This window comes from Cryptotermes secundus, unplaced genomic scaffold (assembly GCF_002891405.2).
Source record: "Cryptotermes secundus unplaced genomic scaffold, Csec_1.0 scaffold462, whole genome shotgun sequence".
Taxonomy (NCBI): Eukaryota; Metazoa; Arthropoda; class Insecta; order Blattodea; family Kalotermitidae; genus Cryptotermes; species Cryptotermes secundus.
In genome coordinates this window covers 621,995-636,966 of record NW_019724744.1, presented here as the reverse complement: position 1 = coordinate 636,966, position 14,972 = coordinate 621,995, and the positions used below count along the sequence as shown (strand labels likewise).

Genomic DNA, 14,972 nt, shown 5'->3' with positions numbered 1-14,972 from the left:
TCCTACTGTGGCTGACTTGGTTCTGATTTATGAATCTGTCACTTCCTCAGCTTCCATTGTCTGCTGGTTAGCACTCCACAGCTGAACACTTATTATTATTATTATTTTGGAGGGGGTGGGTTTCTCCATGTACTGCGACTAGTTGTTAATCTGTTGTGCGTCCCCCTTTAATTATTCTACCAGTCGCCATGCCCTTCCAGTACTGGTGCTCACTATCAGCCCCAATCTGCCAGCGAGGTCAGCCCTCTCTGGCAGTGGTCCCCAATACTTCTCCGTCTACCGGAGTAATTGGAAACTACTTGGGCGGGAAGCTATGCCTAATTTTGCTCAGCGGTCTCCTAGAGACATGAGGATCTTTTACGTGCCGTAAATGTACGACATGGGACACAGCTTAAAGTCCCTCCTGGTGGACTTGTTCCCTGAATTTTTCTGCCCTTAAAAATTCCACGACCTCCACCAGGTTTGAACCCGCGTACCTTGAGTCGTGAGGTGGGAACGTCTAGACTACGGAGGCCACTATGCAGGAGGGTAACACATATGCATGATATCATCCGACTTTGTGTCTTGCTTTGATGCTGTCAATGTGCAACATTGGTTACTATTCACTTGCTTTTCTTTATCGACACTACATGTTTCGGCCCAACCTGCCATCTTCAGGTGTACAGGTTGTTGTGATCGTAGAATCTGCTGCCCACTGTAATGCTGTTTTGTTTCCGTTATGTGGAGGCCTCGGATTGCATCTGGTTATGTGGGATAGTCATCTGTTTTTCTTATTTAATTGTCCTTGAGCCGCTGGTGTTTGCTTCATGGTTTTGTTTGGCTGTGGCTGTCTTGAATGTTCTTGCTAGGGCGAAAATTTGTTGTGTTGGTGGCCAACCACAGTACAACAAATATGCCTAGCTCAAGGACACCTAAACAGAAAACGGATGGTTAATCCACATAACCAGATGCAGTCCAAGGCCTCTGCATAACAGAAACAGAACAGCATTACAGTGAGCAGCAGGTTCCTTGATCACAACAACCTGTACACCTGAAGATGGTCAGTTAGGCCGAAACATGTAGTGATGACAAAGAGAAAACTGTGAGAGAATGTGAACTGATGTTGCACGCAGACGGCATCAAAGCAAAACGCAAAGTCAGATCTAAGCAGTGCAACAGGATGCTGCAATGTAACATTATGCCTGGTATCAGTTTTTATGTAAAATTCAGTCATGGTCTTCTGGCTTATGACGTGGTTACCAAAGTTTTCTGCTGGTAACCATCTACCAGGCAACACAGTATCATAACTTAGGAGACCAGAATAAGATTTTCACCATTGTGAAAGATTAAAATCTGATACTGTGTGAAATTGTTTGTATATTCAACTCTGGTGGATACTGTAAGGAAGTAATCACTAAACCACAGTAGTTCTGTTTTTCCTTATAAAGGAAAGAACTTAAGAGGTAAAGCTATCGCTGTACCAGTCTATGGAGGCCCCTAGGGTTGTCAGATGTCGAGGCTCCCACATTTTTTCTAGGCAGTCAGCTCACAAATGGCGGGAAGGTTGTCAGCCTTATGTGCCGGCCACCCTTAACCCCCCCCCCCATGAAGATTGCTGGTACTCATTTCTGTTAGTGGCCAATTACAGACACTGCACAGTGTAGATAAAAGTAATTGCATATGCACAAACACAACATAAAGTCAAAGACTAATTAAATGTAAGCACTGGATCAAAGACACATTAATGCAATTAATGTAATTAATAGTTCAATTCAATTTATGTTTATTTACGTGCAAACTTAACATCACAGAGGCCAATTACAAAGTTAGCATGAGTACACAGAAATGTACAAAATAACTAAAAAAACAAAATACAAAATAAGACAGTCTATGTAAAGGCAATAAATAATAATTCCAAGAAAAATTAAAGTTAGCATTAACAGGTGAGAAAAATAAAATAAGTACATTTTGAATGGTTATGCTATTATGTGCTGAGAAAGGACAGTACCCATACATACACACACAGACACACACACACACACACACACACACACACATAGAAGTTAATAGTAATAACAATAACCCAATTAATTCTTATTTGTGTGACAGCTCAACATCTTAATAAGAATGATAATAATTCAATTCATGTTTATTTAAATGCAAACTTAACAGCACAGAGGCCTGTTAAAAGGTTAGCACGAGTACATAGAAATACACAAAAATAATTAGAAAACAAAATAAAAAATTTGGGAGTTTATATAATGGCAATAAATTGATAATAATTCCAACAAAAATTAAAGTTAAAAGGAGAGAAATATAAAACAAGACCAATATACATACATACACAGTCTGCGCCATAGCTCAAGCGGTTAGTCGCTGGCTTCCCACCGTGGAGGCCCAGGTTCGAGCCAGGGTCTGGTCAAGTGGGATTTGTTGTGGACAAAGTGGTCCCGGGGTGGGTTTTCTTAGAGTACTTCAGTTTCCCCTGCCAATCTTCATTCTGCCAAATTCTCCATCATGATTACCAAGGGCAGACTACAATAGGCCAATCACTGGCCGCCGTGCCGAGTGGACTCAGTTGGACTCCGCTCCCCACTAAGCGAATTTAATTTAAATTTTACATACATACACACACGTAATATTAGGAGTATTATCAAGTATTATTACCAATTTTAGGTTCAATGTGATTGACAGAAACTATTCCGATTGCAAATATGTCGAGATCTTTACCCACCGTGTTGGCAGCATTGGCACATGGAGCAGAAGGACAGTGTTTATGGGAGGGACAAACACCAAACAATGAGAAGTCCATAAGATTCCTGGGAGGAACACGAAGGCTAACATTTTCCAAAAGAGAAGCACAGGATTTAAGATGAAAGGCCTGAACAAAAAAAAAGTGCATCAAGGTGATGTCTCCATTTATGTAAAGAATGTAGACTTAATTTCTCTAAAGCATCAGTATAAGTATTTGGAATAAGAAGGAAAAAACGATAAAATCAGATGGACGCAATCTTCTTGCTGGATGTGCTCAAGCTTATTGGCATCAGTCGAGGTGATGGAGTTCCGAACTACTCAGGCATATTCCAACTTGGACCTGACTAAAGTAAAGTATAGTACTTACAGACACTCCAGGGAAGGAAGTCTGTAGGCAATGGAGCGAATAAGGCCTAAAAGCTTTATGCATTCAGAAAATATGTTGTTAACATGTTTGTGAAAATGTAGCTTTGACTCAAAGAAAACACCCACTGCTAGTGCGTGTAATGATAGCATTACAAAGATGATATTCGTAGCTCAGAAAATTAAGTACTTTCTGTGACAGAACTGTGTCTATATTCCCATTGTTATATGTTGCAGTTCTCGCAGGCAGCACACATTTTGATGGAGTGTGATATGGGAGTTCCATAATGAAACCTGTCTAAAGCATTATATCAGCTTCCACTTTGGTTGGTCTAAATCACTTTCATGTATGTCTTACAGAAGTGTTAGAAGTTACAAACGTTTGGTAAAGTTTTTGTGTATGTGTAAAATGGACTCTTTATGCTTGCACCTTACCTCTCTTTTGCTAGTTTCTTCAAATAAAGTACAGTCAATGATATCGCTTTCCCAAAACTCGTCCTGTAAACTGTGGCTCTCATATCTGCATACAGTATCAGCAGGTGACAATTTGGATTAATTGACAGTGGGCTTTTCTAAACACCTGGTAACTTGAAAAACTGTTGTCTTCTTAGATGTGAGGCCATGTAGACTGGTAGAATGTTACCACCACTTTGGAGGAACATGTAAAGTTATAAGACCCTGAAGAGGGAGGCCTCACATTCCTCAGAAATGTTGGTAACATTCTACCAGACTACATGGTGCCACATCCCAGAAGACTGAAATCTTCGTGGTTACAGCCATATTCATGTGGAAGATCTTGGCCGAAGACTTGTTCACTTAGAGAGTATACATTGTAATTGCACATACAGGGAATACACAGTCATGAGTAGATAACAGTTGGTTTTGATTTGACATGGGAGTTAGTTGTAGGAATTGCAAACTGAGAGTTGCGTGTTCTGCGTTTGTCGATACTTCTGAATTGCATGGTGACAGTGAGGAGTCTACAGCTGGTACTTGGAATGAAGAGTACAGCATTCTGAGTTGTAGCAACGTGTAGTTCGGAGAGAGCCCCACGTTTTGGAGGTGACATATTCGTCCTAAACATTGGGCCATCTCCAAACTACATGTTGCTACAATGCAGGACCCTGAACTCCTTATAGACATTGCCATGAAAACATCAAATCAAACATGGTACTCAGAATGTCTGTGTAAGATAGGTAAGTTGCTGTCTGATTGCAGAGGTAATTGTAAGTATAAATTGGATAGGAACTGCTGCAGGTTTGGGGGTTGGTGGGGAGATGTTAAGGCCTTTTTCTAATTGGTACAGTTAGAAATTTCTTGGCAGCTAATTCCTCAATAATCAGACAAGCCATAGTGAACAGTTTAGGCATTGTATTGATGTAGAATTCTGTAATACAAATTTATGGAAGTATGACTGCCCTAATTTGGCTATGGTGAAGACAGATGGGTTGCAGCATAGTGAAAGCAATATTAATCACCTTGTTGAATTGTAATGTAATCCATAGAATGTTTGACGGTTTAGGACTTACACTGTTGCAAGATATTTTGCATTCATTGTATCCAAAAATTATATACACTGAAGCAAATATAAACATTCTGATGTATGTGAGGATATTTGGAGTCTTCTGGGTGGGATATTTGTAATTTATTGTAATAAATACTCTTCAGCACCGATTCTGTCTTTGCTTCATGTTTTAGGAAAACCTGTTACGTGTACACCCTAAGGATGTCTGTACAGATACAGATGACACATATAAGAGGAAATAAGAATTTTAGGCAGATTGTCAATGATTTTAATTGATAGATCCATACAGGTCAGTCGAGTCCTCTGATGCAGGAGAGATTGATCTGCTACGAGCCTTGATATTGTCACAGGAAAATGCAGATCAGTATGGGCAGAACATTAATGTCCTGAACAGAGTTTGAGGTCACCTGAGGCTGTATGCCTCTATGACAATGCAGCCAACTAGTTCAGCCTTCATCCTCGCCGATACATATTTCTGCTTTACAGCATGCTGTCAGGAATGACTGGAATTGAATGAGCCCAGCTGAGTGCTGATGGCTGTAATACAACCAATAAAGAAATGAAAACAAATAAAGTTGTCCCTCTGCTTAGTGCAGCACTGCACTCAGAATATGTACAGGGTGCAAATTAAATTAAGTATATGAGAACATACAAAACAACTTCTGCCAGAAGAGTCACATTGTAAATACAGCTAACAAATAATTTAAAAAAATATTTAAGAATTTTAATGTGTTGGGTGAATAATGTTAAAAAAATAATTAGATTGGGAGTAAATCCTGGAAATTCTTGTCTTTTTAAAACTGATCTTGAATATTTCAGAACACCAAAACATTAAAATTCAGGAGCATGATGAAAGAATACATGTTGGTTGTGTTTATAGAGGTAAGTAAAAATGCTTTCACCTTGACGTATAAAGAGCTGCAGTCACATTCCCCGTGGACATGAACATGGAACCTTCTGAAGGTAAGTTCCCTGCCCCATCCCTGAGACCCACACATCTACTGGTTGAATTTGCCTATAAAATTACACGTGCAGTGAATTTACAAATATCCTCAGAGCCTCATTGTTTGAAGTCCACTTTATGATCAGATTAAACGTAGAATAAATCCTTACAAGACCAGTCGTTTTACACGACATAATATGTATGGTTTGTATAAAGCCCAAGACTTGATGTACCTAACTGTTTAACCTGTACTGAGTACAGCAGTCATGACAGGCATTGGATGGATGATCCAGCATGATAAGCGTTAGCTCAGTGATTAGGCCTGTATGCATGAGAACATGGGTTCAAGTCCATGTGGAATGGGAATAGAATAAAGTAACCAATCATTATGAAGGGGTGGGGCCAAGTTAATATGCATGATATTAATACTTAATGTACAATTTGCAGGTACAGTAGGAAATGCAAAAAAAACCCTGTACTTTTTGTTCCAGTAACCTTCAAGAATCTTCAAGAGCACAGCACTGCCACAGCCCCAAGCTTTCAGCCTGGGATTTGATAGTTTGGCTGCAGATGTAGCTGTATTTCCAAAGAAGGGGATGCAGTGGCCAATCAGCATCAACAGTCGGAACCAAGTTAATATACATGAATCTAGTGCTAATTGCAAGAAATGTAAACACCCCCCTGAACTGTCTGAACTTGTAACCTCCAAAATACCTTCAAGAGTACATTTATAGCTACAGGATTACTGAGGAGTGTTGCAGATGAACGTTTATGTGTTAGGCAGGATATGAGGATAAACTCTGTTTCCTTGATTCACCATCTGTGCAAGCCAAGTGGTCAATCCTCGTTTAAAAACTCTTTTAATTTATGCTGAAATGTCTGCTCTGGGGAATATCATTTATTCTGTATGTCTCCTGTGAGGCATCAGCTGACTGGTTGACAACAATCACTTAAATCCCAGGAGTAAAGCACCATTTCCTTGTGCAGCATCCCTCCCTTGTTTAATCATGAGGTTTCATACTGTACTTTGTATGGGTTCCAAAGCTTGCCTTCCGTGTAAAGTGGATGAGAACAGACCAATTGGCTTGCAAAAACGGCTAATTGAAGAAACGAAGTTCATCCTCATACCCTGTCTAGGAGATAAATGTTCAACTGTGGCAGTGATGTTTAATCCTCATTAGAAAGTTCACAGCTTTGGCTTGAAATGTGCTCTTGAAGGTTTTAGAGGCTATAAGATCAAAATAATCAGTAACATATATACATTTCTTGTATCTTCAAAATATTTGCATTTAGCACTACATTCATGTATTTGAACCTAGACTTGGCCCCTGACCATTGATGCTTACAGGCTATTGTAACCCATTTTTTTCTGAAATAAGGCAACATCTGCGGGCATATGCACAGAGCTGCAGCAACTCTTGTGTTCTTGAATGTCGTTGAAGGTTATTACATCACAAAATTACGGGTTTTGTTTACATTTCCAGCTATACCTATAAATAATGAACTAAGCCCAGAATTCATGTGGACTCATGTGTCCCCGCCCCTTAATGTTGGTTGGTTACTCAGTCTACGTCATTGGGGGGAGGGGGGTTGGATGATAACACCTCTGACCTCCCCCGAAGGCGTGGTTTGGCTTACTGTTCCCACTGAAGTGGCCCTGCCCCTTAATCCTGATTGGCTATTCAGTCTCACCAAAAGTCCTGCAAAGGAAAGTAACGGGGTGCATCGGAAAGTACCGGGGTGCAACGGAAAGTACCAGGGTTTTGTTTACATTTCTTGCTGTATGCACAAAATGTGCTCAAAAACTTGCTGTATGCACAAAATGTGGTAAAATACTGTCTTGCTCCGGGTTTCCAGAAAAACCTTCGGGTTTTCACAAAAACCTTCCGGGTTTTCAGAAAAACCGTCCGGGTTTTCCAAGTAACCGGGTTTGTTTACATTTCTTGCTGTATGCACAAAATGTGCTCAAATACTGGCTTGCTCCGGGTTTTCAGAAAAACCTTCCGGGTTTTCCAAATAACCGAAGACCATTAAAACGAAAAAGTACCGGGATTTTTAAATTTGCGATCAATACTGTGCACCTGAGGTCGTTCAAGGTACCAGGTTTTCCTGATAACCGAAGGCTATCAAACCAAAAGTATCGGGTTTTCCTGCTGACCGAAGATCATTAAAATGTAAAGTACCGGGCGTTTTTAAATTTAATTCCTGATTGCAGAAATTTTGCTCGGCTTCATCCATAGCTTGTGTAGTGTGGTGAAATATGAAAGAAAAAAATCTATTGATTGGGGTGGGATATTGTGGGTGGTAAAGTGGTGGATCTTGAAGACTTTACTCATTAACTGCCGTCATCCTTATTAGTAGTAACACCAGCAGCAGTAGTAGTAGTAGTAGTATTGTTGTAGTAGTAGTAGTAGTAGTAGCAGCAGCAGCAGCAGCAGCATTATTGCAAAATACTCGTTCGTATGTCACGTTTCCTTTCTGTTCATATTTGTAACTGACTTACCTGTAGGAATATTTTAATGATACATCAGTCATGGATCAATAGGTTCAGGGAGGGGAGCATACACAGAGAGCAATGTGATCTCATAACCCTGTTTTAAAGGAAAAAAGTTGTGACACAAGCTGATAAAATATTCTTGGGCTATCAGCCATGTCTCGTGATAGGGGGGGGGATGTTCCGTGTGACATCGGTGATATTTATCCAACTGACACGGCTGAAAGCCAGAGCAGATTTCATTCACTGCAGCTGCCATGGAAGCTTCTCAGCTCTTGTGTTTAACGTGAGGTTTACACTGTAGTTAAAAAGGTAAAGCAGGGTAATTTTATTTCAGATGTACACAGTATTTGTTACATGCCACAAGAAATTGAAAATGTGACTAGCCATACATGGATAGATAGCTTATAGCATTTTTTGTAATGTTATAAAAAACTGGCACTTTTAGTATAATATCACTGTTAAGAGACAAGTTATGGCTGCCATAGGAATTCTGTGTTCCAGGCAGTGATGTGATACAATGGCAAGCGAGCTCTGTATGCAGGACACCACTGGAGGTTAAGCAACAAAGATTTAAATATGGATTCCAATTTCACAATGTGGGATATTTCATTGGGAAGCGTATGTCTTCTCCTGGTGACAGGGCTTGTACAAGGGCATGCTAAAAGTAATGACTCCAAATTTCTTTTCCATAACAGCATTTTCATTGAAATATAAATGGCTACCTTCCTTGAACTTTTTTCTTTATTGCTAGTGGGGTGGGACTAAGTCCCTCGTACTGCGGCCACTTCTGGCCTATTGTACCAGCCACCGATGATAGGCGAGGGTGATTGTGGAGCAATTGGTGGAATGAAGATTGGCAGGGAAAACCAAAGTACTCAGAGAAAACCTGCTCCAGCGCCACTTTGTCGGCCACAAATCCCACTTGACCAGATCCAGGATCGAACCCGGGCCACCGCTGTGGGAAGCCAGCGACTAACTGCTTGAGCTATGCCGCGGCCTTCCTTGAACTTTGTTCCCTGTTTTATACAATTACTTCAAACAACCACTTCTGCAGTCCAGCCACAGCTTACATATTTCTTGCACAGGTATTCATCAATTAGTGCATTAGTTGTATTCCCAAAAGGAGTCACAGGGGGTGCAATGACATAAATGATATCAGGTACGCTGAACTTTCTCTTCTCCCCTTGCATTCCTCCTCCATTCCTGCACAGCATCCTAATCCCCCCTTCTTCTGACCTCTCTTGATGGGCCAGCAATTACTTCATACTAAAGCAAGTGTTACAGGTCTAAATTAATTGACTGCATTAAAATGAAACATGTTTCCAACTTGCATATACCAAGGAGTACCTGTACTTCTGTAAGACTGGCAGGACAGAACTACATTTTCACCACTGTCTCATGGAGGCATTACTTTTCAGCATACCCTTCCAGATGAATGTTGCTAATACCAAAGCCCACCAGTGGACACATCATGATCCAAGTGGATGCATTCCAGCATGTGCCAACAAAAATATTGTACGTATTTGTGTTCAATTCTTTATTGGAGTCCATCGTAACAGAACAACATAACGGCCAAGCTTAAAATTACCCAGCTATATGTTTCGGCTTTTTAAAGCCATCATCAGGCAAAACACATGATTACTATATTCAGACACAATTAGTAATCATGTGCTTTGCCTGGCGATGGCTTTAAAAAGCTGAAACATGTAGCTAGGTAATTTTAACCTCAACCGTTATGTCGTTGTGTTACGACAGACTCCAATAAAGAATTGTATACAATAACACAACAGGATGCACGGAAATGAAAAATATTTGTGTTCTCCCATCTCAGCTACAAGACCTTGAGGTAACTTTCCTGACAAACCTGCAAAGCTGTATAATCAAGTTCCTTGGTGGGGACGTTGTGTGCTATAACACTGTGTTGTAGTCTGGCAGGCAGATACCAGTGTACTGGTGAAACACACCACGCTGCAGTCTGATAGGTGGATACTAACGTTTTGGTGGAATGTGTGCCTCCATCTTTAGGACGACTCCAGATATCAGACATTTAGATTGCGTAGGTACAGATGTTTGAAGTCACAATATGAAATCAGGTCATCCACAAGCAGCAGTTACATTTGGCTGATGATACGGGATATGATACTGTGTACACTGGTAGAAGTTTAATGACATTTCAGAGGAACACAATGCCTTCAGCTTCAATTTTCCATCCTGAAGATGGAGAAAATATGAAGGCAAAACGAAAAGTCTTTGCCCCCATTCTTTTCAGCCACAATAATACACATACAGGGAAATCAAAATACAGGCAGTGTTCTAAGCACCTTTGACTATTTTTCCACATAGTCACCACCCTGGTTCAGGCATTTGCCCCATTGCACCACTAGTTTGGAGATGCCGCTGTTGTACAATTCGGCCGGTTGAGAGCGGAACCACTGCTAGACAGCGGTTTTCATGTTGTCATCAGAAATGAACCTCTGGCTTACCAGGAACTTCTTCAGTGGGCCGAACAAGTGATAATCACTGGGGGCGAGGTCTGGACTATACAGTGCATGATCAATAATTTCCCATCCAAATGACTGCAGTCACGCCCAGGGATTCTCATGGACGTTGTGGTCCTCCTCCATGACAGTGCCAGGCCTCATGTGGCAAACAGGACCGCCACCTGACTGCAGTCACTCAGATGGGAGATTATGGAGCATGCACCGTATAGTCCAGACCTCGCCCACAGTGATTGCCACATTTTCGGTCCACTGAAGAAGTTCCTGGCAGGCCAGAGGTTCATTTCCGAAGATGACGAGAAAACTGCTATCTGGCAGTGGTTCCACGCTCAACTGGCCAAATTCTACAAGAGCGGCATCTCCAAACTAGTGGTGCAATGGGGCAAATGCCTGAACTGGGGTGGTGACTATGTGGAAAAATAGTCAAAGGTACTTAGAACACTGCCTGTATTTTGATTTCCCTGTATGTGTATTATTGTGGCTGAAAAAATATAGGGGCAAAGACTTTTCGATTTGCCCTTGTATATGTGTCTGCAATGTTGGTTAAAACAAATTACAGAGCATTACATTTCAGAAGATTTGTCCTCAATAATATTGCAGAAAAGTTAAGATGTGATAGAATGCATGTAGTAGAACTCTACCCTTATGAAGGTGGCAGTACGTTCCTCCAAAATGTTGGCGGACTCCTACCCACCTATACAGCTTCACTTCCAACTTCCTCATGATCACTGCCATGAATATCTCAAATCTTGCACGTAACACTGGTGGTTGTAGATGACTGTACTTCCATTTATGAACAAGAAATACTGACACACTACAACCATACAGTAATTGTGCTGTACTGATTAAACTGACCTGTGATCAGTGCAGATGAATTACATTACACAATAAAATCAATTCTCAGAGCGTTGTTTGAACAAGTCTTCATCACAGTAGTGAGTCTATTAAGAAATCTGTACAAATTAATAAGAAATGGCAAGTCTACCATTGCAACCATTTCAAGCTATCGGCCTGATACTTCAGTGGCCCTGCCTGGGCTCCAACTGCACGTGGCCATCTCAAGTTTACAGTGCATATGAACATATCATGAAATTTAAGGATTTTTATATCATTTTTCCTAAAGATGATATACATTTAAATACTACACAAAGTAAAACTATTTTATTGTATCTTTCTCAACAGGATACTGACCAATAAAGAAACAAAATCTTCAGTTTCTATTGATAGGTGTGCCATACCTTTTGTTTGAAAACCATTTTCTGAAAAATTAATTACCTATGGTAAGGACAGATAGTAATAACCATCAATTACCATAAGCAGACTGCTCTGAGTGAGAATGTTACAAACTAAAATCAACTCCACACATAATTCCAACCTTGCAAGTAACTGCACTAACTGAAACATATTCTGCNAACAGAATCAGAAGATGTACAGTCTACTGCAAATCATTGTAAAGCACCACTGATATATCACTGAAACATTTGTAATGAGTTATAAAAGTAACTTGGTTCATCCTGGTCCGTCACACTAGTAATTGTATGTAAGGGTTTTAACTACTGTCCAGTGTGATTGATAAAAGTTGTTTTTAATTTTTCATCCTTTATATGTTTCGGCCAAAACGACCATCTTCAGAAGGACAGTACCAACACGTATGGAAACTACTGTTACATGTCATACATATATATGTTATATCATTTAACTTATTAAGATGTACAGTGTTTTGTTAAAACATCTAAAAGTATTAAAAAAGTGTAATGACAAGAAACCAAATTGGTTCTAGTTTAAAACAAATACTGAACATTATTTTGTAAACAGACTAACTGTAATAATTTTTAGATGTTTTAACAAATCAATGTACATCTTAATTAGTTAAAATACATAACATATATATTGTTTATTGTTATTAAAATGTATGTTATTATATGTATGACATGTAACAGTAGTTTCCATACGTGTGGATAATATCCTTCTGAAGATGGTTTTGACCGAAACATGTAAAGGATGAAAAATTAAAAACAACTTTTATCAATCACACTTCACAGTGGTTAAAAACCTTGTATACATTTACTAGTGCGACGGACCAGGATGACCCAAGTTACTTTTATAACCCATTACAAATGTTTCAGTGATATATCAGTGGAGCTTTACAATGATTTGCAGTAGACTGTACATCTTCTGATTCTGTTGCTTGTATAATTTTACAGCTTTTCATACTGGCCTACACCTGAACAAGGGCTTCCTTCTTCCCTTGGAGGATACAATTTTGCTACTGCAATCAAGAAAGGCCAAATATAATTACTTCATGTCTGATTTAGCTTAGAGGCTGTTCATCTGCCTCAAGTCCTATAAGCAAGTAACTAATCACTAGAAATTGTACTTTTCAGCTTACAGGTGCCAACAGGTTACCTAAGGAAGCAGGAGAACCACTGTACTCATCTGAATGAGACATCAACTCTGTGGTCTTCCTTCCGGCACACATAGGCACTGTTGGCAGCTGCAAGCTGTGTCTTATTTAAAAATAGAGACGATATTCCAGACAGTAAGAAACAATAAAAACATAAGTCCACGCCAAAGTTGAGAGTTGGTGCCAGCATATTTCATGAAGAATTTGCAGTTTGGTTTTTGAGATGGTTGCCCTGAAAAAGAAAGAAATAAAGAAAATGTAGTAATGCTCATGTTAAACTTGAAGATCTCACAAAAACCTCACATGGTGGTTTTCTTTTTGAAAATGAAATTTCATATTCTGCATCAAAAACAGAAATTTTTACTAAAGCTTCACAGTACCAAGGAGGAAAGTCTTATTAATCAATCCATCATTAAAATGACACTTTATAGTGTACAGTCTACAAATTATAACAAGACATGTGACATGCTCAGAGAAAAACAAATATTTACTTTGCAGCAGTATAATCACCATATGACATTATCGACATTACTATATGGCTTCCCATCTACTCAGCCTTTACGTTAAAGCTATGAATTACTGTCATTTGCAGTGCAAGAGGGACACACAACATAACAACCCACCACTTCATATATACATGCGCATAGAAGGGACCGCGTAGTGATGACCAGGGCCCAGATTTTGATGACATGTCATCTTTTTTTCCTTGTAGCCTATGTGATGCTCATATAAATCTCGGATATGAGCTGCTGGTTACAGAAATGTAAATTTTATAGGTAAGGTTTTGTCATTTTTTTGACATTTTTAGGTTCAAGGCCATTTTTTCATTTTTGGCCATTTTAGGGAATTTTTCTTCATATGTTTTCTGAAATGCGAATAACATGGAAGCAAAGTGTACTTTCTTTTCTCCTATAGGTCATTTTTCTGAATTTTTTCGGTCATTTTTTAGATATTTTCAGGTCATCAAAATCTAGGCCCTGCATATTACATTTTTGGGTCATATTTTCGGTCATTTTTTCAATATTTTCAGGTCATCAAAATCCGGGCCCAGGTGATGACCAACAACCACAATATGGAAGCACAGCATTTTCCTCATTTATAATTTTAAAACACCTGATAATGACCTTATAGGTCAAAACATGTAGTGAGTAACTTTTAGGAAGTTTTACAGAAGGACATGCCGCACGTGAGACTGTGAAACAATTTGGTACTAAATGAAGTGCAGCAGGGTGCTACAATACACTAAAGTAAAGTAAAGGTATCCCTGTTTCAGGCCGTGGAGGCCCATAGGGTTGTGAGATGTTGAGGTTCCCACATTTTCTAGAAAATCGGCTCACAGATGGCGGCAAGGTTGTCAGCCCTATGCGCCGGCCACCCTTTACCCCCAAGAATATTCCTGGTACTCATTTCTATTAGAGGCTGAGTCAACTTCAGGGCCATAGTGCAGCTGGAAGGATCAGGTCAATTGAAAAATCTAATGACTTAATCGGGACCTGAACCCATTACCTTCTGGCTTGTATTAGAAATGAGAGCTCATGACCAGATCTGGACTGATACTCACTCCCTCCTGTTCAGTTTTCTTCACTCGTTTCTCCACTTTATTTTTGCCAGGTCCTTCTCCATGAAATTCACGAGAGAGGTATCTGAAATGAGAAAGAGAGACAACATTAAAGTCACTGTATTTTAGGATCTTACAGAATGTGGCCATGTTTCCAAGTAACACGTAAAATCCTTTCATCCTGAAGTTTTGGCCAGAAAAAAGGGTATGATCCATACGAAGGGGGACCCAAAAATAACCGGAACCGACCTGTTGCGCGCGCATGCTTTGTAGTTACGAGTTCTGCTGCTAGGTGGTGTTAGCTGGGGGTCTCCCGCGACTGTTAGTGAGCTGGCGTCAGTCTGAGTTAAGTGGTTTGTCTGTGGTGCTCTGTTGTGTGCGTTCCTGTTTCAACCCTTTGGCGATTAGTGAGATGGCCGACCAGAAGGAACAAAGAGTGTGCGTGAAATTT

General features: G+C 39.9%; 1 protein-coding gene across 8 annotated transcripts in view; it reads right to left on the bottom strand.

The window, feature by feature from the left end:
• Positions 1-12,965: 12,965 nt before the first annotated feature.
• The window catches only part of LOC111862793 (U4/U6.U5 tri-snRNP-associated protein 1-like), a 64,353-nt gene continuing 62,346 nt past the window's right edge, over positions 12,966-14,972 (bottom strand). For 5 of the 8 annotated variants that reach the window (XR_002842492.1, XR_002842494.2, XR_002842495.2 and 2 more), the window contains one exon: positions 12,966-13,195. Coding sequence is in view for 2 of the 8 variants with exons in the window: in XM_023848464.2 (XP_023704232.1) it covers positions 13,157-13,195; positions 14,525-14,606 (121 nt within the window). In the remaining 6 variants the exon portion in view is untranslated. Of the gene's footprint in view, positions 13,196-14,524; positions 14,607-14,972 lie in introns of all 8 variants that reach the window. The other 3 variants (XR_002842496.2, XM_023848464.2, XM_023848465.2) reach the window with 1 other exon arrangement.